The sequence below is a fragment of the Lepisosteus platostomus genome, chromosome 14 (genome assembly GCF_059453375.1).
Source record: "Lepisosteus platostomus isolate fLepPlt1 chromosome 14, fLepPlt1.hap1, whole genome shotgun sequence".
Classification (NCBI taxonomy): Eukaryota; Metazoa; Chordata; class Actinopteri; order Semionotiformes; family Lepisosteidae; genus Lepisosteus; species Lepisosteus platostomus.
Window position 1 is genome coordinate 30,669,636 of NC_142624.1, and position 19,685 is coordinate 30,689,320.

Here is a 19,685-nt window from a genome sequence, read left to right on the forward strand (position 1 = left end):
GTTAAATCAATATTAGTTCATGAAGCAATTTCTTGAATGGGAAAAATCTATTTTTGTTTGACCATATACTTTTTTTCTGTAAAGGTGTATTTGTTGATTAAGGAAAAGCACATAAGAATATATTCTCCATCCTTCTTAGTGATTTCACAATTTGTAACCATTGCTCAAAAGTTGGTTATGCTGAATTTCATATCTACAATAACTATGCGTTCAGGAGATGGTAAGCTAATGAAGGTACAGCTGTACTGAAGGACCATTACTAATGACAATCACTGGTTTAGTTTTTGAAAGAGTTTATTCGAAATTAAAATTTTAGTGGAAAGGCAACTACAGTATATGCCTGCATGTGAATTCATCTCTCAGTCAAAAAGATGTTTTCATGTCTACATACCTCAGCACATCACACTGTGCATATCATACCCCACTGCCTTCTCCAGCTGATATGTTTCTTCATCTTCTTCAGTGGACTGTTAATTTCCTCAAGGATACCTGGAAGTTCTATATTGTTGTCTTTAACAAAAGTAGTTTTAAATTCAATACATAATGATCAAAAGAAACAATATATTAAATCTGTAAATAAAGGACAATTATACAGAAATTGATTTACTACATCGTGGAGAGCCTAATGTTAATGTCAGAATGGTATGCATATTTAATTTGAAAATACAGGTCTCACTTTATTAGTCTTTTTATGGTTGTTGGATATATATCAGCCTTTTTGATCCAATTTCAAATAGGAATGCTACGGTCTATACAGCTTTAAGGGAAAAGCAATGACCTTTTCACAGACATACAGATGAGCAATACAAATATGGGGATCTAATGAATTTTGGATTTAAAAGGCACTATATTTTTTTTAAATGGTAAACATTTTGTATTTTAAAATTGGATAGATTATAACATTTCATTTAAATATATATGTAAATAAATATTTATGTTTTGCAGTATACAACACACTAACTGTATACTTTACATTTAAATTTTAAATGCCATAAAGTACTGCAAGTTTATAAGCCAAACATGATAAAAAATTTGTATAAAAACAAGGTCAATATTTATTTTCCAAAAACGCAGATTTGGATCATTTGTTTTATGAAACAACACCATTTAAACATTGTCACCATTTAAATCCCTTTAATACTTACCAGTATTTTCACTCAAGACATTTAGGTTTACAAATAATAGGTTATTCACAAAATAAAATAAGTTATAGTACAATAAACTTGACAAAGTGAAAACAAAAACTCATACAATGATGAACTGTTCTCTGAGGCATCATGGGTTTTTTTAACCCACCAAACTCTGTAGTCCATTGCTCAGTTTTTACTGCAGAAAATATGTCAGAGCTGTGCAAATGATTAAATTGCATAACAAGGACACGTGCTCACAGTCCATAGACATAGATCCTGTTTTCTTGAATGTCTTTGATATACAAAGTAACTATATAGTTACATCCAACAATCCCTTGTTTATTATTCCCAAATGGTTACACATTATATCGGCAAAATAAAGGTCATGTACAGTACAAACCAGGTTCCATGAAAGGCAATCCCAGAATTCACAGATTTTGCCACCGACAGGTTACTTACTTCATTTCTGTACAATAAACGTCAACGGGTATTATGTAATCTTTGAGAGAAACTGTATGGAGAAATCTTCAAAGGGAAAATGCCACATCTGATAGCTCTGTAACCTTGTTAAATTGGAAGAAAGATCCGAAGTCCCATACTAGCACATTCATCTTTCATGTGGGGTTAAATCTGCAAACTCTGAAACTGCATTTTTCAATAGCCTGGCCCTCTACACGTTTAATTCCATTAAAGCAACTGGGCGCATCAACTTACTTTCAGAGATTTCCTGAACAAAGCTTGATGCTTTGGATAATAAAAACATCTGCCAAACTAAAAACAAAAACACTTTGGTGACAAAGTATTGCAGTACGTAATTTAGCTTCTATAAATGCCTTCTAAACAAATACGTGTGGTTTATACTGTATTTGTGTGAATTTATTAAATTACAGGCTTTTGTGTTGGGGTGTTGGGAATACATTACAAACAAGGAAGGCAGATTCCATAGATGGCCATACCTGCTGTTCCATGTCTGCTTGTTTAGTCATATTCCTCTTTTACAGTATCATAATCCCAGTCCATTGCTTTGTAAAATACATGTTACGTACAACACCTTTCAACAATTTATACATTTTTTTCATTTTAGAACCCTATTTAAATACTAAGTAGTGCTCAGTTCTTGATAAAAAGTATTGTTTTATTTAAATTATTTAACTTAAGAACACTTAAAAAAACACAGTGCAGATTTAAAGAATCAATCCATATTCTAGTGTTATAATTCATGCTGTGTTCATTGCACATGTACTTTCCACTTGCACATGTTCCAGTCATATTTTGTGCTTCCAAATCTAAAAATGGAAATGGCAGTCCACAGCAAAGGAAAGAGTGTCTAGCAGTCCATACATGTCACTTCCCTTGGTATGAAATGTTTTTTTTTATTACTATTTGCAAACACTAACCCATTCTGTTATTCTGCACTCCTCACATACGACATAACAACACCAGTGAAACTTGCAATTGCACCTTTCACTTCTGGTCTGCTGCAAGATGTTATGCCCTCTTCCACAGCAGAGACTTTCACAATTGTCCATCTCTGTGCTGGTTTTATTACAGATTCTTCCCTGTGTCCCAGCAGAATCCGACTCTGGCTGTCTCTCGCAAAAATCGGGCGACTTTTCAAAGTAGACCAGCTCGTTGATGCTGGCCCTCCGTCGATGTGGCGGGTGGGCATGTTCTACCTGGCCCGTGTTTCTGTTGTGGGCTTTGATTAGTGTCGCTATCTTGAACCTCTCCTTGAGAAGGGACCCAACAACTCTGAACTCCGGTGTAACCTGCCAACAGGTTTTTAGTTGACAGCTTCCCGATGTTCCATGGCATTTACATTTCCTCTTCATGTGGTCCATCACCACCTACAAGAATAAAACAAATTGGCTGTCAGAAATCAAGCCCACGGATTTTATTTTATTATTCAAAGGAAGTCAGAAAACAAAAGTAATGTGAAATGTGTTGGGCTGGGGACATGTTGTGCGTGCATTGAAACCAATTATTTTGTTTTTCCTCCTTCCATGTGCACTCATACAAAAAAACACACTGCAGCTGAAGATGTTTCTCTCACTTCCTAAAACTCCAGCTCTAACAGCAGCATAGTCATCTGTCAGCAACAGCTTTAAACTTTCGGATCCGATTACTCACAGGAAAAGGGGCCAACCTCAGCAATGACAGATCATGGAATACCAACCCCTATCAATAAGGAAAGCAAAATCAGTAGCACACCTTGAGAGCACTATTTCACTTTACGCTGAACACTGACTCCATCACTCTAAATTATATTGTCAAGAGGAAATACACATGTGACACACAACTGATAAAGTCCTTTCCTGTACATAAAAAAGTGGACACTAAGTTCTTCAAGGCATGACTGCTAAGGATATTTAGAAGGACACTAAAACAGATAAGTGAAATGTTACTTATCATTTTTTCTGACACCCTTCAGTTATTTCTGTGTCTCTCCTACCCATTTTAGGATCAAAGTGAAGATTCAGAGAATATTTCATCCATTGCAAAAACAAGTCAAGGTCATTTAAATAACCAGCTTGTTCCTTTCCATTACATTGGGTTTCTTTCAACGAATGCATTCCTCCACTTCATAGTTAGCATGTTGTGCTTTATTGCCTTTATCGGGAATAAAGGCCACCTTGAAGTTTTGCCAATTACAATGTAATTACTCATGGTAAAGATCTGTAGGTGTAGTAAAATACAATTAAGAATACCAGACTTCAAGAATACCAGGCTTTAATGGGTGTTACTACGTATTGGGAAATTTAGTGTTAGAAACTTTAAATGTGTCAAAAAAACGATGAATAGAACTCCTTGTCTCATCCATTAGGAATGGTAAGCGTGATAAACATCAGACTCAGTCTCACTGAAGCCAAAGCTAACATTAATTCATTGTGATGAACAACACAATCATCACCCTTCTGAAGAGGTGCTGAATGTCTCTTTTAAGACTGCTTGCATCACATGAGTTCAGTGATAATTCAATCATACTCTAACAATAAAGTGACTGATATGGACAAAACAATATGAAAAGTAACAAAGTAAGAACGGGGGAAGAACACGGCTTTCGTAACCATTTCCTGCCCAGTGTGTAGTGAAAAGAGAGTCTGAAGACGTGTTATTAAAGGGTTGTTGTGGTTGAAACTGGTTGACTATTTATTTCTTTTTAATTACCAAGCCACCTTCAGCCTCCTCAGACATCACATGTTTTGCCTTGAAGGCAGAAAGAGTTGCTGTGAAGCAATAACCAGCACCCTGGCCCTCTAAACCACAAAGTCTAAACCACTGATCTAGTATCACAGGAGTAGTAGCTGTTGTTGTTAGAGGTGGGGTGCTGTTAGTTACAATGAAAGTAGAATTTTCTGAATGGGAAGATGCCATTACTTTATTATGAATATTTATTATTCATTGTAAGTCTTTTGAAAATCATAAAGGTGGTCACCATAAGTATCACAGAAATTCCTATGAGATTGCTATCCTATATTACACATAAAGGTTTTTTAAGTACTCTGCGGTAGATCTTTTATTTCCCACCAAAGCAGGTCTCTTTACTCCTCACAATGTGCCATGCTCATACCTAGCAAAAAAAAGTAACACGCAGTTTCTATTATTTAAGTATTTATGAGCATATAAGTACTAGATGCATCTTAAAAATGTTGTCTGTGGGAAGAATGGGAGGGAAAATGATAGACCAATTTTATAGATAAAAAAGTACCAACATCAAAGCCATCTTGAGGGCAAATCTACCTTAAATATAGACCATAAAGAGTATTAAGTTCTGGTGATTAATGTACTCTTTCTCAAAAAACTTGGTTTCTCTTAAACTGACTATGGGCTGTTTTAAAAGTACTGTACATGTGTAACAGAACATCTGTCTGTCACAGAATGCTTCCTCTGATTTGGGGTCTAATCTCCCAGACATTTTGACCGAGGGAGTTCTTTCAACTGCCTGTTGCATTTTCTTAGAAAATTAAGAATGCACTGAGTTATTCCTTAAAGGCATGTACTCATTATAGAAAACGCATGTTTACAACTCACTTTCCCTACTTATTAAAACCAAACAGGATACACATTTTACAAGAAAAGATTTAATATTATTTCTAACAGAAAATAGGCAATATTTTAATAAAGGCTTAACACGATGTGACTTCTAGGGTTATGTAGGTTTTTATTAGATGTGGGAAGAATCACTTGAAGTAATTACTGAATAATCAGTGGTTGAAGAGCGGTTACAAATATACAACATCTGGCCTTTCCTAATTGAAGAACATAGGGAAAAAAGATTCAATAAACTGAGTCCCAAGTAAGATCAAAAAGAACATATTGGTGGCATACTAGGACCATAGGCAATTTATGGGGCCTAAGCATTATAAAGGTTTACTTTCTTTCATATCTAAAAAAGGGGACCTAATCTGTTCGTCATTGACATTTTTCAGAACACATTTATTGTTAATTAGCTTTATATATGCAAAATCTTTATATCATAACAGCACTCATGTCACAACCTGAAATGTTAATGGCACTGTGTCCAAGTACAGTACTTATCTATATTATCAATATTATGGTCATAAAAGTGATATGTTTGTTTTTTGGAATTAGCAATTTATTACAAATGGGAACAATAGAAAAGACTCCCAAATGTAGACGTAGTCATAAAAAAATTGAGGGGGGCTGTCCTTCTCAAAACAAATCGGTTATTTTTGTGTAGGTTTCAGCTTTCTTTATAAAGTTCAAAGCCATGTGTGTACAAAAGAAGTGATCTGAAATCCAAACCAAGCTGTTTCCACATGAAACCATTGAGTAAGCCAGGATGAGTGTTTTATACCTCAAAATTGCCTGTGAAGATGTATTTTAAAGGAAATATTAAAGGGGAGTGGTTACAAATGAACAGAATCATTAAAAATAACTGGGAAGTGAAATTTCGCATCATTTTGATTCCTTAATCGAATGTACTCAGTACAACATAAAGATGCTTTGGATTTCAATCTGAAAGGTCCTGTGTTCCCATAATTCACTTGTCAGATCCTGACAAGGAAATGTTGCCATGATGCCATCCTGTTTTAAGGCTTTAGGTTTTAATTGGTATAGTTAGCTGAAAGCAGGGCAAATATCACTTTTACTATACATGACTGCTCTTAACATTTGCGTGTGAAAGGAAGACAAAGGCATAACATTTCTTTTTGTTGCAGAGGAAATGAAAGTTATTCCTGCAGTCAATAAGCTGGCAGAACTAAAGTATCTAATCTAAGATCTGTCCATGCACAGGTCTTTATCAGTGCAACCAAATTGGTTTTGGCAAGATTATGTTTTCGGTGGTCTGTTAACCCTTCAAAATTAACTCACAGAAAACAGACAGATTCCATATTTCCTTTAAACTAAGAAGCATTACTGTCACCATTTGCATATATGGTATACATACCTTTTATTCTTGTTTATCTACACACACAAAATATTTGGCTTTACTTGTGAACATCTGGCAAATTAACATTTCTTCAGAATAAATTTATCTCAAAGTTTTCATTGACTGTAACAAAATGCCCCTTAAAGTCTTCTACTCCAAGGTAGGATCTGTCTGCAGTTTTCTTCTAGAACTAATTTTCACCCGTCTTTTTCGTTGAGCGACAGCTTTCATAATAGTGTCACACAAGAGTAATGTGTTGTTACTTCAAAAATAATGTTTAATAAATTAAGCCAATTTATTCATTTTGGGTGGAATTTCCCCATTTTCAGTGTCTCTTCACTTTGAGAAATTTGACTTAAAACTGTATTTGGGGAAGGAAGGGCGAATCTCTTTCTACTTTCCGCCTTGTTTGATGTTTCCAATCTTTTGCTCAGTTTAAACATCTGTTTCCAAACAGCCAGCAGCCACTAATTAGTGCTTTTAACAAGACTCGACATCGTGAGAACCAGAAGGTGGGCATGAAAAAACATGTAAAAGCCCCACTCAAACGGTCACATTCTTGCACAAAAAAGGGGATTTTTTTTGGTGGTGGTGGTACGTCTGTGTGTGTGTGGGGGGGGGGGGGGGTATTATACAAGACCTTGCCTGTGGATTGTTTTTTTTCTTTTGGGGGCTCCTTCATTGTTTGAAGTCATCAAGGTGCTTTCATGAAAGGTAAGCTCCAGATTTGAACGTTATCTCTATTTTTACAGTGGCACTGAGATACAAAAAAGATAACCCTGTTTTAATTCAAATGATTTTTTGAGAAGCAAACTACCATACGGTAAATTACACAGAACAGAGGTGACATGCACTGTGATTGATTTCATGGGTGGAGAAGGGGTGTAACCTTATATCAAAGTGAAGCACATGATTCAAGGATACTGTGGGTTGCCTATATTCTGCTAATCTTTAGGCCAAAGAAATGGTGTCGTTTAACACTTTAAAAGGTTTCATATATTTTTTGAGGAACAGTTTTATTTACAAATACCCCTGGCCTTTACCTGTATTTTATAAGGGTAGTTCAATACATAAAACAACCTCCAACAAATGCCATTCCCATTGCAACACACTTTGTTTCAATTACACTGGGTTCGTGACCTTCAACCACACTACACAGAAAGCAGCATCTGCAGTAACTATGTCCAAGACACTTGAGTGCCAGAAATAAAATACAGGGACTTTTTTTTGCTAGGTATTAGATAGTATGTTACTCAGTAATCACATTCATTGGAAACAAAACACAATCAATGAGTCAACTCAAAATAAAAAAGACAGCAGGAGTCACATGCAGGATACCTGCAGGCGTGTTTTCCACTCTGCATGTAATGTCACTGACTTAAGGATATTGATTACTTTCATTCTTTATTATGTGACACTGCATTAATAAACTATAAATGTACCGAATAAGACGTGCCAAACTTCTCGGTTACAGTAATTCCTGCAATTAAAATCCACTCCTCTACCTCAGCCCATTGCCTCGGAACAAAGTACAGCATGTTTTCTCTGTTACTTAGGTTTACATTCCTGAAAAAGTGTTTCTTTTAATGCAGCTATATTTCTTTTGATTAGCTCCCATTTTGATATCCTGCCAGCATTATGACATCCCAGTAGCCTATACTCTTTTCCCACAATGTTAAATTAACCTTTGATGCCAAATACATTTTCTGGCAATCACAAAAGCATATTCTGCCCAAACAATGCAGCTATTTTCTGATTCATTCCACCTTAATACCGAAGCTTATCGTTAGCAAGCTTGGGATTTACATTATAGATTTCTTCTGACATCACTTTGATTTATTGCGTTTTCTTTTTTAATTATTATCTTTCATATTCTGTATACTCAAATGAAAGCAAATTGCCCTGTCTTTTAAGTGAGTAGCATTTGCAGTAAGATCAGATTCATCATAGAAGAATAAGGTGCATGCTAAATAAAAAGATACTTAAAACCTCTATGAATTAAGAAAACAAGATTGGCACTTAATAAATGAGGCCTCACAAAAATGCGAAATGTATACTTTTTGAATCTTTATCAAGACTAAGTACATTAGATTAAAATGGATTTACAGGCATTAAACATTCAACTGGTGGGTCTGAGAGACTTTTCAAAACAGAATAAGGATGTCTATTTCAAACTCTTATCTCCTCCAGCAGAAGAATATTTGGTGATAAAGAGAAACTTGTTAGAGATTTATAACTGAAAGAAGGAAACAACATTACAAAACAGCAGTTGATACTGGAAAGAGATCATCAGGCTAATGTGTTTGGCCTACACAGGGATTGTTCAAAAACCTTAATGTTACAATTAGACAGTTTTGACTGTAGAATACGAAAATGAAAGGCCTGTGTGCATTACAGGCAACTCTTATGTTCTTACTATGGTAATGCATAACAGTTTTAATTGCACTGCACTTTATCCAAACTAACGCAAATTCAAGCAATGTGTATTGTCACATAATATCTCTCCACTGGGGACAGGGAATACAGCCAAAATGAATCAGTGCAATGTCATTAGGTAAATTTAGTTTTCCTTCATCATATGCTATCTTGATGATTAAACTCATTGGAACAGCAGAGTCATTATCTTGTTCATTTTCTGTACCAGATGAACAACTCCACATTTTGTGTTTTGTCTAAACAATCACTAAATGATTTCTTTTCAAGGAAACCAAAAATAAACTCTGATGAAAAGATGTAAGACCAAATTACAAGAAGGGAAACAGTGAACAATGAGCAATTTAGTGCTCGTCTTGCGTGTACAAAAGCACTGTAAGTAATTTGGCTTGCTAACTACCGTTTGAGATGTGGGTGATCATTTTCAAGGAGAGATAGAGAAAAAATAAGAATCATATTCTTATAATCCACTTGAACAGATGATAAAGTTTTAAAGAGTATGTTGTATTTTTTTGTTTACTTACTACGTATGATTGTTCTACCATAATACTGTGTGTATTTTAGCAGAAATTCTTACACTTAACATTTAGGATAGAATTCAACATCAAATTTATCAATAAATGTTTCACTGAAATGTTTTTACATAGATGTCTTTCAAATGTAAAAAATGTGGGCATCTCTAGCACATGACTGTTACAAACACTGTTTTACATCACCTACATTGGTAATATGCACTACAGTACATCACCAGTATTTTGGTGCAGGAGATTGTCCTGGTTCCTGATAAACAGGAAGCTGGGACAATATCTTTGTAAACAGACAGATGTTGGGGGCTGGCAAAATAAACCGCTGGCTTATTTCTTTGAAGCCCAAATGAATTGCAGTTACTTGAGGATTGGTCTCCCTCACTCATTTCCTGTTTCTACACTAATTATACCATATGCACTAGAAGCCCTACCTTTTCTGTATCACAGCTCAGGATTAACATTAAAGCAAAGAGAAGCCACACTTCGATACACAAGGCAAAGGATGGATCATTTGATGTAGTGTATTCAGTGCTCGTCTGTGTTGTTTAGGTGCTTGGAAGTATGCTGAACACAGAGTTTGAAATCCAATGTCTGACCGCACACACCACACTAGTCAATATATAAGATGAGATGAAAGTTGTCCTTCCCAAGCTCTCTCTTTCAGTTAACTGTCTAAGCTGAATGTGCCATTAGCTTCAGCTATGTCTCTACTATCCATCTAATGCCATCAGCACCTTACAGAATCCAACTAACATCAGTACCACGGCCCAAACGACTGCCCCACACAAAACTTGCTCTAGGTGATACAACAATAACTCTAATGAACTACAGTAAAGGCATTCTTTTAAAAGACTAGCCTGTCTTGCAATTAGATAATAATAGTTTCCAAGGGTCTGTTTTACATCCTGGAGTGTCTGTCATCAGTAGAGAAAAAAAGATGTGACCACAGAAAGACTATAATGTGAACTACAGTACATATTAAATCCGCACAGAAGACTTGAAGGTAAATTTGACATTTCACAGCGAAAAGCAAAAAAAGACACTTAGAGAGTCATACCCAAGAATGCCTCAGTAATGCAATGCTAACCATAATTTCTTGATAGTCTTAACTGATGAAAATTTAGTTTCCATATCAAAATAATTAACCATGTAATTACTAACGGCGTAAGGTCCACAAAAAATGGAAATGTTTTGTTATGCATACTGTATGTGGCTCCAGTAGAGCAAACTGACCTACAGTACATATACTGTACATGATTTTATACAATCCTACTTTTAACACAAGAAGCAATTACCCATGAAAATGTTACAAACTCTCTGTAACTAAAACTCTCGCTATCATGCTGTATAGAAACTGTATATCAGTGTATTCAGAAACTACAATGTGCTATGCACTACTGATGAAAGTGACTCTAGATAAATTGGTTAAAGGTCTGATATATTTCATTTAAGCTGGTAGCAGTTGTCTAGTTTTTATGATCACCTTTGGTTAAAGCAGGAATAGATCTTAAGTGTTAGCAGATAATACGTATACTAAAGCTATGCTGTCTTCTTCCATGTTTCAATGTTTAGAAACAATAAAACAATATACAACATTCTCTGCTGCTGTGCACATGCTAGAGATATAAGCAAACATGAGTTTCTCCTTTGATGAATTCTGGGAATATTTTTTTTTTCTTAAAACCCATTTAGATCCTTTTTTTTGCTGTGGTAAAATGGTATTTTGCATTTTTTCACAATAATTTAATAAGACAGAGTAATCATTGGAGGAATCTGTCCGGAAATAGCAACAATGGAGAGGCAGCATTAGTGTTCATGATGGAAAGCGTTCTCTCCGGATCAAGTGCAGTCATGCATTCTCAGCTCTGCCTCGTACCCTGTGCATCCAGGAGAGGATCCAAGTTACTGCAATCCTCACCAGGGCAAGCAACTTTCTCTTTACGGATGGACAGTGGCAGTACTTATCTACAATCTTGCATCACCACCTACAGGATTTCTCATCTAACTTTAGCTACTTCCCTTGTTTTTAGTCTTGTCTATACTCAATACTCAACTATTATAACTGTCTTATACTGTATGTATACATAAGACAAATGTTACATGTATGTAAGAAAGTATTGACCAGGGTCAATAATTGTTATTATTGTTATTATTGAATAACACATTATTGACTAGGGTCCTTGTTTTATCTGATTCTTTTCAATGAAATGTTCACATAAAACTTTATCTGTATATGGTAGCATGTGCCGGCCAGCAGTGAGCATTAGGGGCTCGTAACTCTGAACCAGGCATTTATGGGATCAAATCTTGGGTTTTTGTACTCTTAAGCAAGGTACTTCACTCAGAATGCTCCCGTAAAAGACATACTACTGCTTAATACTGTAAATGGATACTGTCTAGGTCATCACTGAAATTAGTTGATTCATCTGGAGAACACAAAGGATTAAGTTAAAAAATAACAAGCAAGGGTTAAACTAAAATAATAGTATAGCAGAAAAAACGTTAGTGTTCTAAGATGCAAATCAATATCGCCAAAGGCTATGTGATCGGTTAGCAGTTCAACAACTCAACTTGGTCATCTTTCATGAAAAGAAGAAGACCATGTAAGTATTCTAAAACAAGCAGCCAACAACGAAAGGTTATGATAAAGCAGTGTGTCTCATGACTCAAGTCTGTACACATCTTATCCAAATGATCTACATGCAGCTGCAGAACCACTTAGCTTTCTCTAACATCTGTAAGCAGTTCATTTAATGTCCTCTTGTCTCGACAAATGGGCAGGTAGGCTATACTCTTTACTAGACATTTGTAAAGCAAGTATGCACACATTTAACAACTTTTAGAAGGAGACATTGTCCAGTGTTATTCTGCATCACAGAATAACTTCATTCGGAGTAATACTGGCAAAGCTGTCAAATCAGGGTGCTACATTCCTCAAGGGATTTAATACGTATGGCAGAGTTTAAATTTTTTTCTGTCATATTAATTGACGTGAAGGCTGGTATTCTTTCCAAGAACTGAAAAATGTATGTACTGTAATAAGGACCTTATACAGTATATCCACCTATCCTGTGCTGTGATGACAATGTTAAATAACTCCTAACCAATATCATCTATGAAATCCAGCCAAACCAGATGTGAGATAATGAATATACTGTATATTGCAATGCACTGTCCAACTCCTGGAGCACAATACAACCAAGGAGGAATTTACAATTTCATTACCACAAATTATGGGAAATACAGTTGCTGATGTAACATAATATTCTCGTTAACTTAATTTTTTTAGCTCTCTTTCTTTACTTGACTTGCTATGGATTGCCTGAATGTGACTGAATGTTAAATGTACCCCTGAAGGAGAGAGAACAGCTAAATCTGATCCCTCTTCCAGCACTTGCCGTCTTTGAAATTGTAGCTGTTTAAGACTGCTTACACAGTCTGACAACATTAGGTAAGTAAAACTATCTGTGGTGACTTTGTAAGACTATTGCTATAAAACGAGCATAAGCAATCAGTGAGGTCAAATTGAATTCAGCCAATCTGTAAAGAAGATGAGTATAACTTCTCACCTGCCTGCCAACTCTATTGTTGTGAAGTCTCATCCTTGCGTGGATATCCTTGTATGTTTCTCTCGAATCCAGAAAGTCCTTAGAAAACCTTTCTCCAAATTCCACATCGGGACTGCAGCCCCCCCATTCCCAAGAGTCCTGGGGCCCAGGGGCATCAGCTGGGATGTGCTCCATGACACCATGAACCATGCCTTTCCCTCGGTTTATGGCTTCAAGCTGCAGCCGGTTCAACTTGACCCGAAAAGCCTCTTCATCCCCTCTCCTTTTCTCATCACAGCCGCAGGCTTTCAGCTTCCCCATGGAGCAGGCATTGGACACTGCATGGACCACACCTGCTGCCGCAATGGCATATGCAAAGGCGCTCTCCCTGAAGCCTGGAACAGCAAGAGGACAACAGCTGAAGAGATGCCTTGACAACTGAGACACGGTGGAGCTCCACGCCTTTTCCAAAAAGAAAATGAAAGAACTGAAGCTCTTGCAAATTGTGTCATCTCTGGAGGACAAAAAACAAAACCTCTTTTGCATATACAGAAACTAATTTTCAGGAATAAAAGCTAAATAAGCATCAAGTTGAGGAGAGGGGTGGAAAAACTCCCCAGGAAAGAAGTACACCAGAAGGAAGTGAGCACTTAGCGTGATCACACTAGACAGACGGTTTATTGGGGGGAATGGTGGCTCTGTGGCTAAGGATCTGCGCCTGTGACTGGAAGGTTGCCGGTTCAAATCCCGTGCCTGGCAGAAGAATCCTACTCTGTTGGGCCCCTGAGCAACTGAGCAGTTTAACCCCCAACTGCTCCAGGGGTGCTGTACAATGGCAGACCCTGCGCTCTGACCCCAAGCTTCTCTCCCTGTCTGTGTCTCCATGGAGAAAAGCTGGGGTATGCAAAAAGACAAATTCCTAATGCAAGAAATTGTATAGGGCTAATAAAGAAACATTATTATTGAAACAATCAAGTGAGCGAAACTGAGACTTCATTCAGCACCTATTTGTTTCTGCTAATTTTCTTAAATTAGTTCTAGTTCATTACCAACAGATCAATGTTAGTTATCCCAATCCCAACGATATTGTATGTGTATTCAGGCATCAGTGAATTCGGAAAATAAAATTAATACTTGTTATAGTGTGAAACAATTAAATATACAGCAATTAAAAAAACAGACATTTTTTCTCATGCAAAACAATAAATAATCATTCTCTTGGTTCCCTTTTAAAAATTGTGTTGCCTGTCACTCAAGACATCATCTCTGGACAGAAGCAGACACATTTTTGCGTATTGAAAATACATTAATTAGAAAAAACCATGCTATTATTTGGTGTAAAGTCTGCTGGCTTTAACATGTATTAAATTAAATATACAGCTGTTTTCTGTATTTGATTTTCTTGCAATAAAAATGCAATACCTGATTCTGTGTTACAGAATGCTGTATTATAACATATTAAACTGGAGGAATCTCTGTTGAACATCTGTGTCTCAATTAATTAGCGTATTCAATAGTTTTATGACTGGACAGCTCCATCAGTCTGATTCCCTTCTAGTCAGCATTTATAAAAGCGCCCTTTGAATGCCTCGTGTCTCCAGGCAAAATAGTCCCATTAGTTTTAATTCAGGGCTTTCCTGAATTAAGTTTGTTTAATCTCCTCAGTAAAAGACAAAACACATTTCACTTTCCCTTGTTTTCTGTGCCATTGATCTTCACAACTAATAACCCCTAACTGTAATACACTGAGGTCCTACAAAACATCTGTGCTTCCAGATCACCTTCCTGGACAGGAAGAATATAAAACAGAGATGCGAGAAAACCTTAAAGGAGAAAACCTGGATGTAACAAGGTCAGTTAACTTAACAAGAGTATGAGAGTCTGGGTATCTGTGACACACATGAAAGAAACCTCATTGATACCTTCATGTGAATGGTTGAGTTTACATTGGAAAATGCGGAAATTAAACTAGGCTTAATAATAATTAATTGTGATCGTGTTTCCCCTTTTGATTTTTAATTACTTGGTTTGAAAATGGCATGAAGTCTTTAAGTTTATCCATTTGCCACTGCATGGCCAAGGTTATATTCAAAAACATGGTCGAAACAAGCGGCTAAAATGACTAATTTAAAAAGCACAATGAAAAGTAAAAAATTCTGTGTTCAGACCTACTTTACATTGATATGTATTTAACATTGAATCCTTGAAATCTGACTGTGATGACCTGGGAAATTGGATTTGACTATAAAAGGATCCACTCTGAATGTAATTTTGGGGTTAAATCGTCAAATTTAAGACCAATAGACACTCTCATCAAATTCAATATCTATCAATAATATTACTTTCTTTTACTTTAGGAAATGTTATCTTTAGAATTCTGGAAGATATTCAGAAGGATGCAGGTTCTTTTCTTTTCCATCTATACTTAATTAACTTTTCTACATAAGATCTTTCAATATTCATAAATGTATAATACTCCTGTATAACTCCTGCCAGAGTTGTAGGAAAGAGATTTTTTTAATGAGATTTAAAAAGCGTCAGTTTTATCGTCTTTCATGGTGTACATCACCATGTGATGGATTGATTTTAACAGTTTACTCAAAGGAGGCCATAAAACAGTTATGTCTCCTTTATAAACAGTACACAACCAAATATACCAACATACATAATCCATTCCAAGAATTTGTGTAAATGACATTATAAGCATGTGATTAATGCCTGTTGGTATATTGTGCTGCGTACAGTTTATGAAGGAGATATGACTAGTTCAAGTAAATCTTTACCAGGTAATCCATCACATGGTGATGTATACCTTGAATGTCCATTAAACAGACATTTTTTCTCATGTAAAACAGTAAATAATCATTCTCTTGGTTCCCCTTTAAAAATAGTGATGCCTGTCACTCAAGACATCATCTCTGGACATAAGCAGACACATTTTTGCGTATTGAAAATAAATTAATTAGAAAAAAACATGCTATTATTTGGTGTAAAGTCTGCTGGCTTTAACATGTATTAAACTATCCATGAACCCTCCAAGTTTGGAAAAAGATCCAGGCATAAGACTTTGAGAGCAGATTGGAACTTGCCACACTGCTTTAAATACAGTCTCACCTAACCTCAGTCTTTTCTTTTGTCCAGTTTACAGAAAGCAATGCCTAATAATCTTTAAAATGTTTAATCAAGTGTGAAAAGCCCAATGTTTGGAATCTGCGTCATTAAAAAAATATACAGAACTTTCCAAAGGCCTAAATATCTTAAATTTAGAAAATGTCAGGGACACTGTGGATCAGAAAATGAATGATATTCAATTGACTTTTCCTCTAACACATTGGTACTCGTTCTATTTTTTTCATTACTCCCAGGATTACTTTGGGGGCGGATGGCACTTAAAAGCAGCTTAGAGACACTGACATGAAAATGCTGTTTTAGGTTTACTCTCAAACTGAGTAGGAGAGACTTGGAACAAATCAAACTAACAAATAATTTAAAGTGAGACGCACGCACGGCTGAGCTGATAGCTGAAGAAGTGGGAAAATGAATTAAAGATTTAAGAAATCTGTCACTCCAGGTTATAAAAACCTACTAAACAAGTTTCTGCTTTGCCACAGAGAGCTGGGAAAGTGCTGAAAGCAAATTCACAGCAGTTGCTCTGGTGAAAGGAAAAGCATTAGCCAGCTTGAAGAGGCCTATTCGATACATTTGAATGCATTTATATCTCAGTATTACATTCGGTGTTTCAATAAAATATAAATTCTTCATTAAAATCAAGGACTAGAAAAAACATACCAAATGTCTATTCTAAAAATAGGATATGAAATAGGCTTTGATGTTGTGTCTGATGTTATATAAATAAGAATTAAGGAAGTTAAAGCACATACTGTACAGCATTGTCATGTGACAGTGATTTATGACCATGCAAAAGTACCAGAAATAAATTAACAATATTTCAGTATGTTTTTTTTCTTGCTAAATTTGGGACATTGCCAATAAAATTGGTAAGCCACACCATGAATAATAACACAGTACATTGGAATTTTTCAAGAATTAGCATAACAATGTGAAAGAACCATTACAAGCTATGATTTACTACTCCTTTGATAAGATCTTGTTTGTCCTTAGCAGGTTCTGGTGCAGTGTGATTTCTTCTTTTTGTGCGCCTTACCTCTGCTGAAAACGACACTCTCATATGGAATCTTGTTCCTTGTTTCGAGACTGGAGCAGTTCCACCTGTGACCTCTAAACTGGTGCTGGCATTCATGGATAGCAATCTGGATCCCTTGAATTGCAGATGCTGTGACATCCGGATTCCGCATGCACACATCCAGTTGCCGTCGTGTCAAACCAGGGAGAGTCAAGCACACCGTATTTGCATTGAGAATTGGATCAAATGGGATCTTCAGTCCCAAAATTTCATTTGAATCTACCCTGAAACAGACATTAGAACAGATTTTAAGGCATGCCCTGATGATCACAATTTTCAATCAGTGCATAGCAGAGTTACTACACCTAATTTCTTTGAATAAACTTCTGATCTTTGAACAATGATTTCTGAGGAGTGAATTGAACTTCCTTATTTTTATTGTTTTTTGCCACCTACACCAGCAAGCATGTTAACGTATAGGAAATATATGTATGCACAAAATGCTAAAATAATTAATCGTCATAATTTGAAACAATTTGCATGACAGTAACACTACTAGACATAACATGTTCTTTCATTTACATTAGAAATACAATATTGGTCTGACCATTACTCTCAAAAACGTATTAGTATCTACATTCGAGTGCACATTTTATTAGAATCTGAAACATCAGTTCAATACTTTAAACTCACACCAACATTGTGTTTAAATATTTGACTAATTCAATTATTCGTTTTGTGGTCGCATTTGATAAGGTGTGCCCTTTGGTTTTATTTGTTTTGAATTCAATAACCTATTAAGGCATTTGTCAACAATGGGCGCGTTTTTAATCTATTTAATTTGACTATGCTACAATAATTTATGTAGACATTTTTATGTTGAGTTTATTAAAACATTTTAAGACTAGTACAATGGAATATTGAAACGTTCGCATTTAACCATTTAGTACAGGAAAACAACAACACACTAGTTTTGGCATAGAAACCGCAGACTTGGATGAGGACCTTATCTAATTATTCAAATGAATTCCTTACAAATGCTAACTACTGTACAGCCTCAGGATAAGGCTGCCCGTATCATAAAAATACGATTCCGCAATACCACTCAGCTTCATAAATACATTAAGAGATTAAATCTAAGGATGGAGCAAAACTAAATAGCCACTCTACCGCCCACCTAAGCAGAATAAAAGCATTAATTAAATCCCTTAGCTTGATTTAAGACTCTCAAGCTAGATATTTATATCCTACTTTATTTTTTTAATTACATTTAAAAGCACCGTAGTGGATGTTGTCATTTCATGCTCTCGTGCAACAGGGCACAAAACTTTGGTTACTTGCAGCACCAGCACAGACAAGAAAATAGTTTTCATTAAGAGCACTGTTACTACAGGTATCTTATTTTTAAAGACGTCTATGAGTACAGTGTAATGTAGTGATGCTTTCTATATTTATTTTTTATATTCTGAAAATAAGACATGCATGATCCAAGGGATACGTTTTGTTTGGAGACTACAGCAATCACTAGATGCTCGTTTAAACAGTTTTTAAGGACAGCCAAGACATTAAGTAGGCTTTTATTTTACTTTAAATAGTTGAACCTGTCAGTTTTCAGGTAGTCTGCCACTCAGGTACCAGTCTGCGTGTTCGTGGTGTGCGTGCATATTTAGCACAGATGGAGCCTCAATACAAAGTATGTGTAAAATTCTAACCTGTTTAGAGAATTTTAGGAAAGGGCCACATATTTCGTGAAACTTACAGTGGACATTATAAAATATTATTCAAATACGTTTGTATTAATTTTTGCAAAGTAAATATACAGTAGAAGCACAATAAGACATTGCACAAAACATTACAATGTTATACAACACCGGTTTACGTGTCCCTTTGGATATTAAAATCTCAGCTTTAATAAACTTACCTTTGCATAAACAAAGTCACAACCATTAACGAACGGAAAAGATGTGCTATAAAAAATTCCATAGTTTTTTTTTTCTAGTAAAAGATGCGATCACTCTTCACTTTTTAGATGACTGAATTTTGAATGTTCTCTTAGGTCCATACGCTTAACAATGCTAGCAGTCGTTGCACAATGTAAATCAGATCCAATGAACAGTTCTTTGGTAAAATGCTAAAACACGTAACATTCTAATTATGAACAACCGATTTCAGCAAAAAGGTAGAAGGTACTGTAGCAGAAGTTTTGCCACTGTCTTTCTTTATCTGCAACTAATTTAAGAAGAACCACAGCTGGAGCGATCACTAGAGGCTGTCTTCTTACGCCTGCCCTGTTTTAAATGATCCAACCTTGCACTGTTTGCATTTGACTATATCCGCACTTTTAGGACTAACCGCTCTCTATCTTTCGTCTCACGGATTTGTGATGTTTTGCATGTCCCGATAGCATTCTAAACTACACCACTTAGCACATCGCCAGCCCACTTTTACGTCATACTAAAGAATAAAGAGCTGCACCAGAACAAGTGCCGTACTAGAAGAAGCAGTTAA

General features: G+C 35.9%; 1 protein-coding gene across 1 annotated transcript; it reads right to left on the reverse strand.

The window, feature by feature from the left end:
• Positions 1-276: 276 nt before the first annotated feature.
• wnt10a (wingless-type MMTV integration site family, member 10a) lies at positions 277-19,637 on the reverse strand. Its single transcript, XM_088605586.1, has 4 exons — positions 19,099-19,637; positions 17,199-17,461; positions 13,055-13,428; positions 277-2,977 (listed from the first exon to the last, which is right to left on the reverse strand). The coding sequence occupies exons 1-4, from the start codon at positions 19,158-19,160 to the stop codon at positions 2,510-2,512; spliced, it is 1,167 nt and encodes a 388-aa protein (XP_088461712.1). The 5' UTR covers positions 19,161-19,637; the 3' UTR covers positions 277-2,509.
• Positions 19,638-19,685: the final 48 nt, after the last annotated feature.

Excerpts from the sequence above, each read along its gene's own strand:
- wnt10a (XM_088605586.1), bottom strand. The coding sequence starts at position 19,160 with ATGGAATTTTTTATAGCACATCTTTTCCGTTCGTTAATGGTTGTGACT. Across the intron at positions 17,462-19,098 it reads GTGACTTTGTTTATGCAAAG|GGTAGATTCAAATGAAATTT; the intron begins GTAAGTTTATTA and ends TGTCTGTTTCAG. Across the intron at positions 13,429-17,198 it reads GAGTGTCGTTTTCAGCAGAG|GCTTCAGGGAGAGCGCCTTT; the intron begins GTAAGGCGCACA and ends TTGCTGTTCCAG.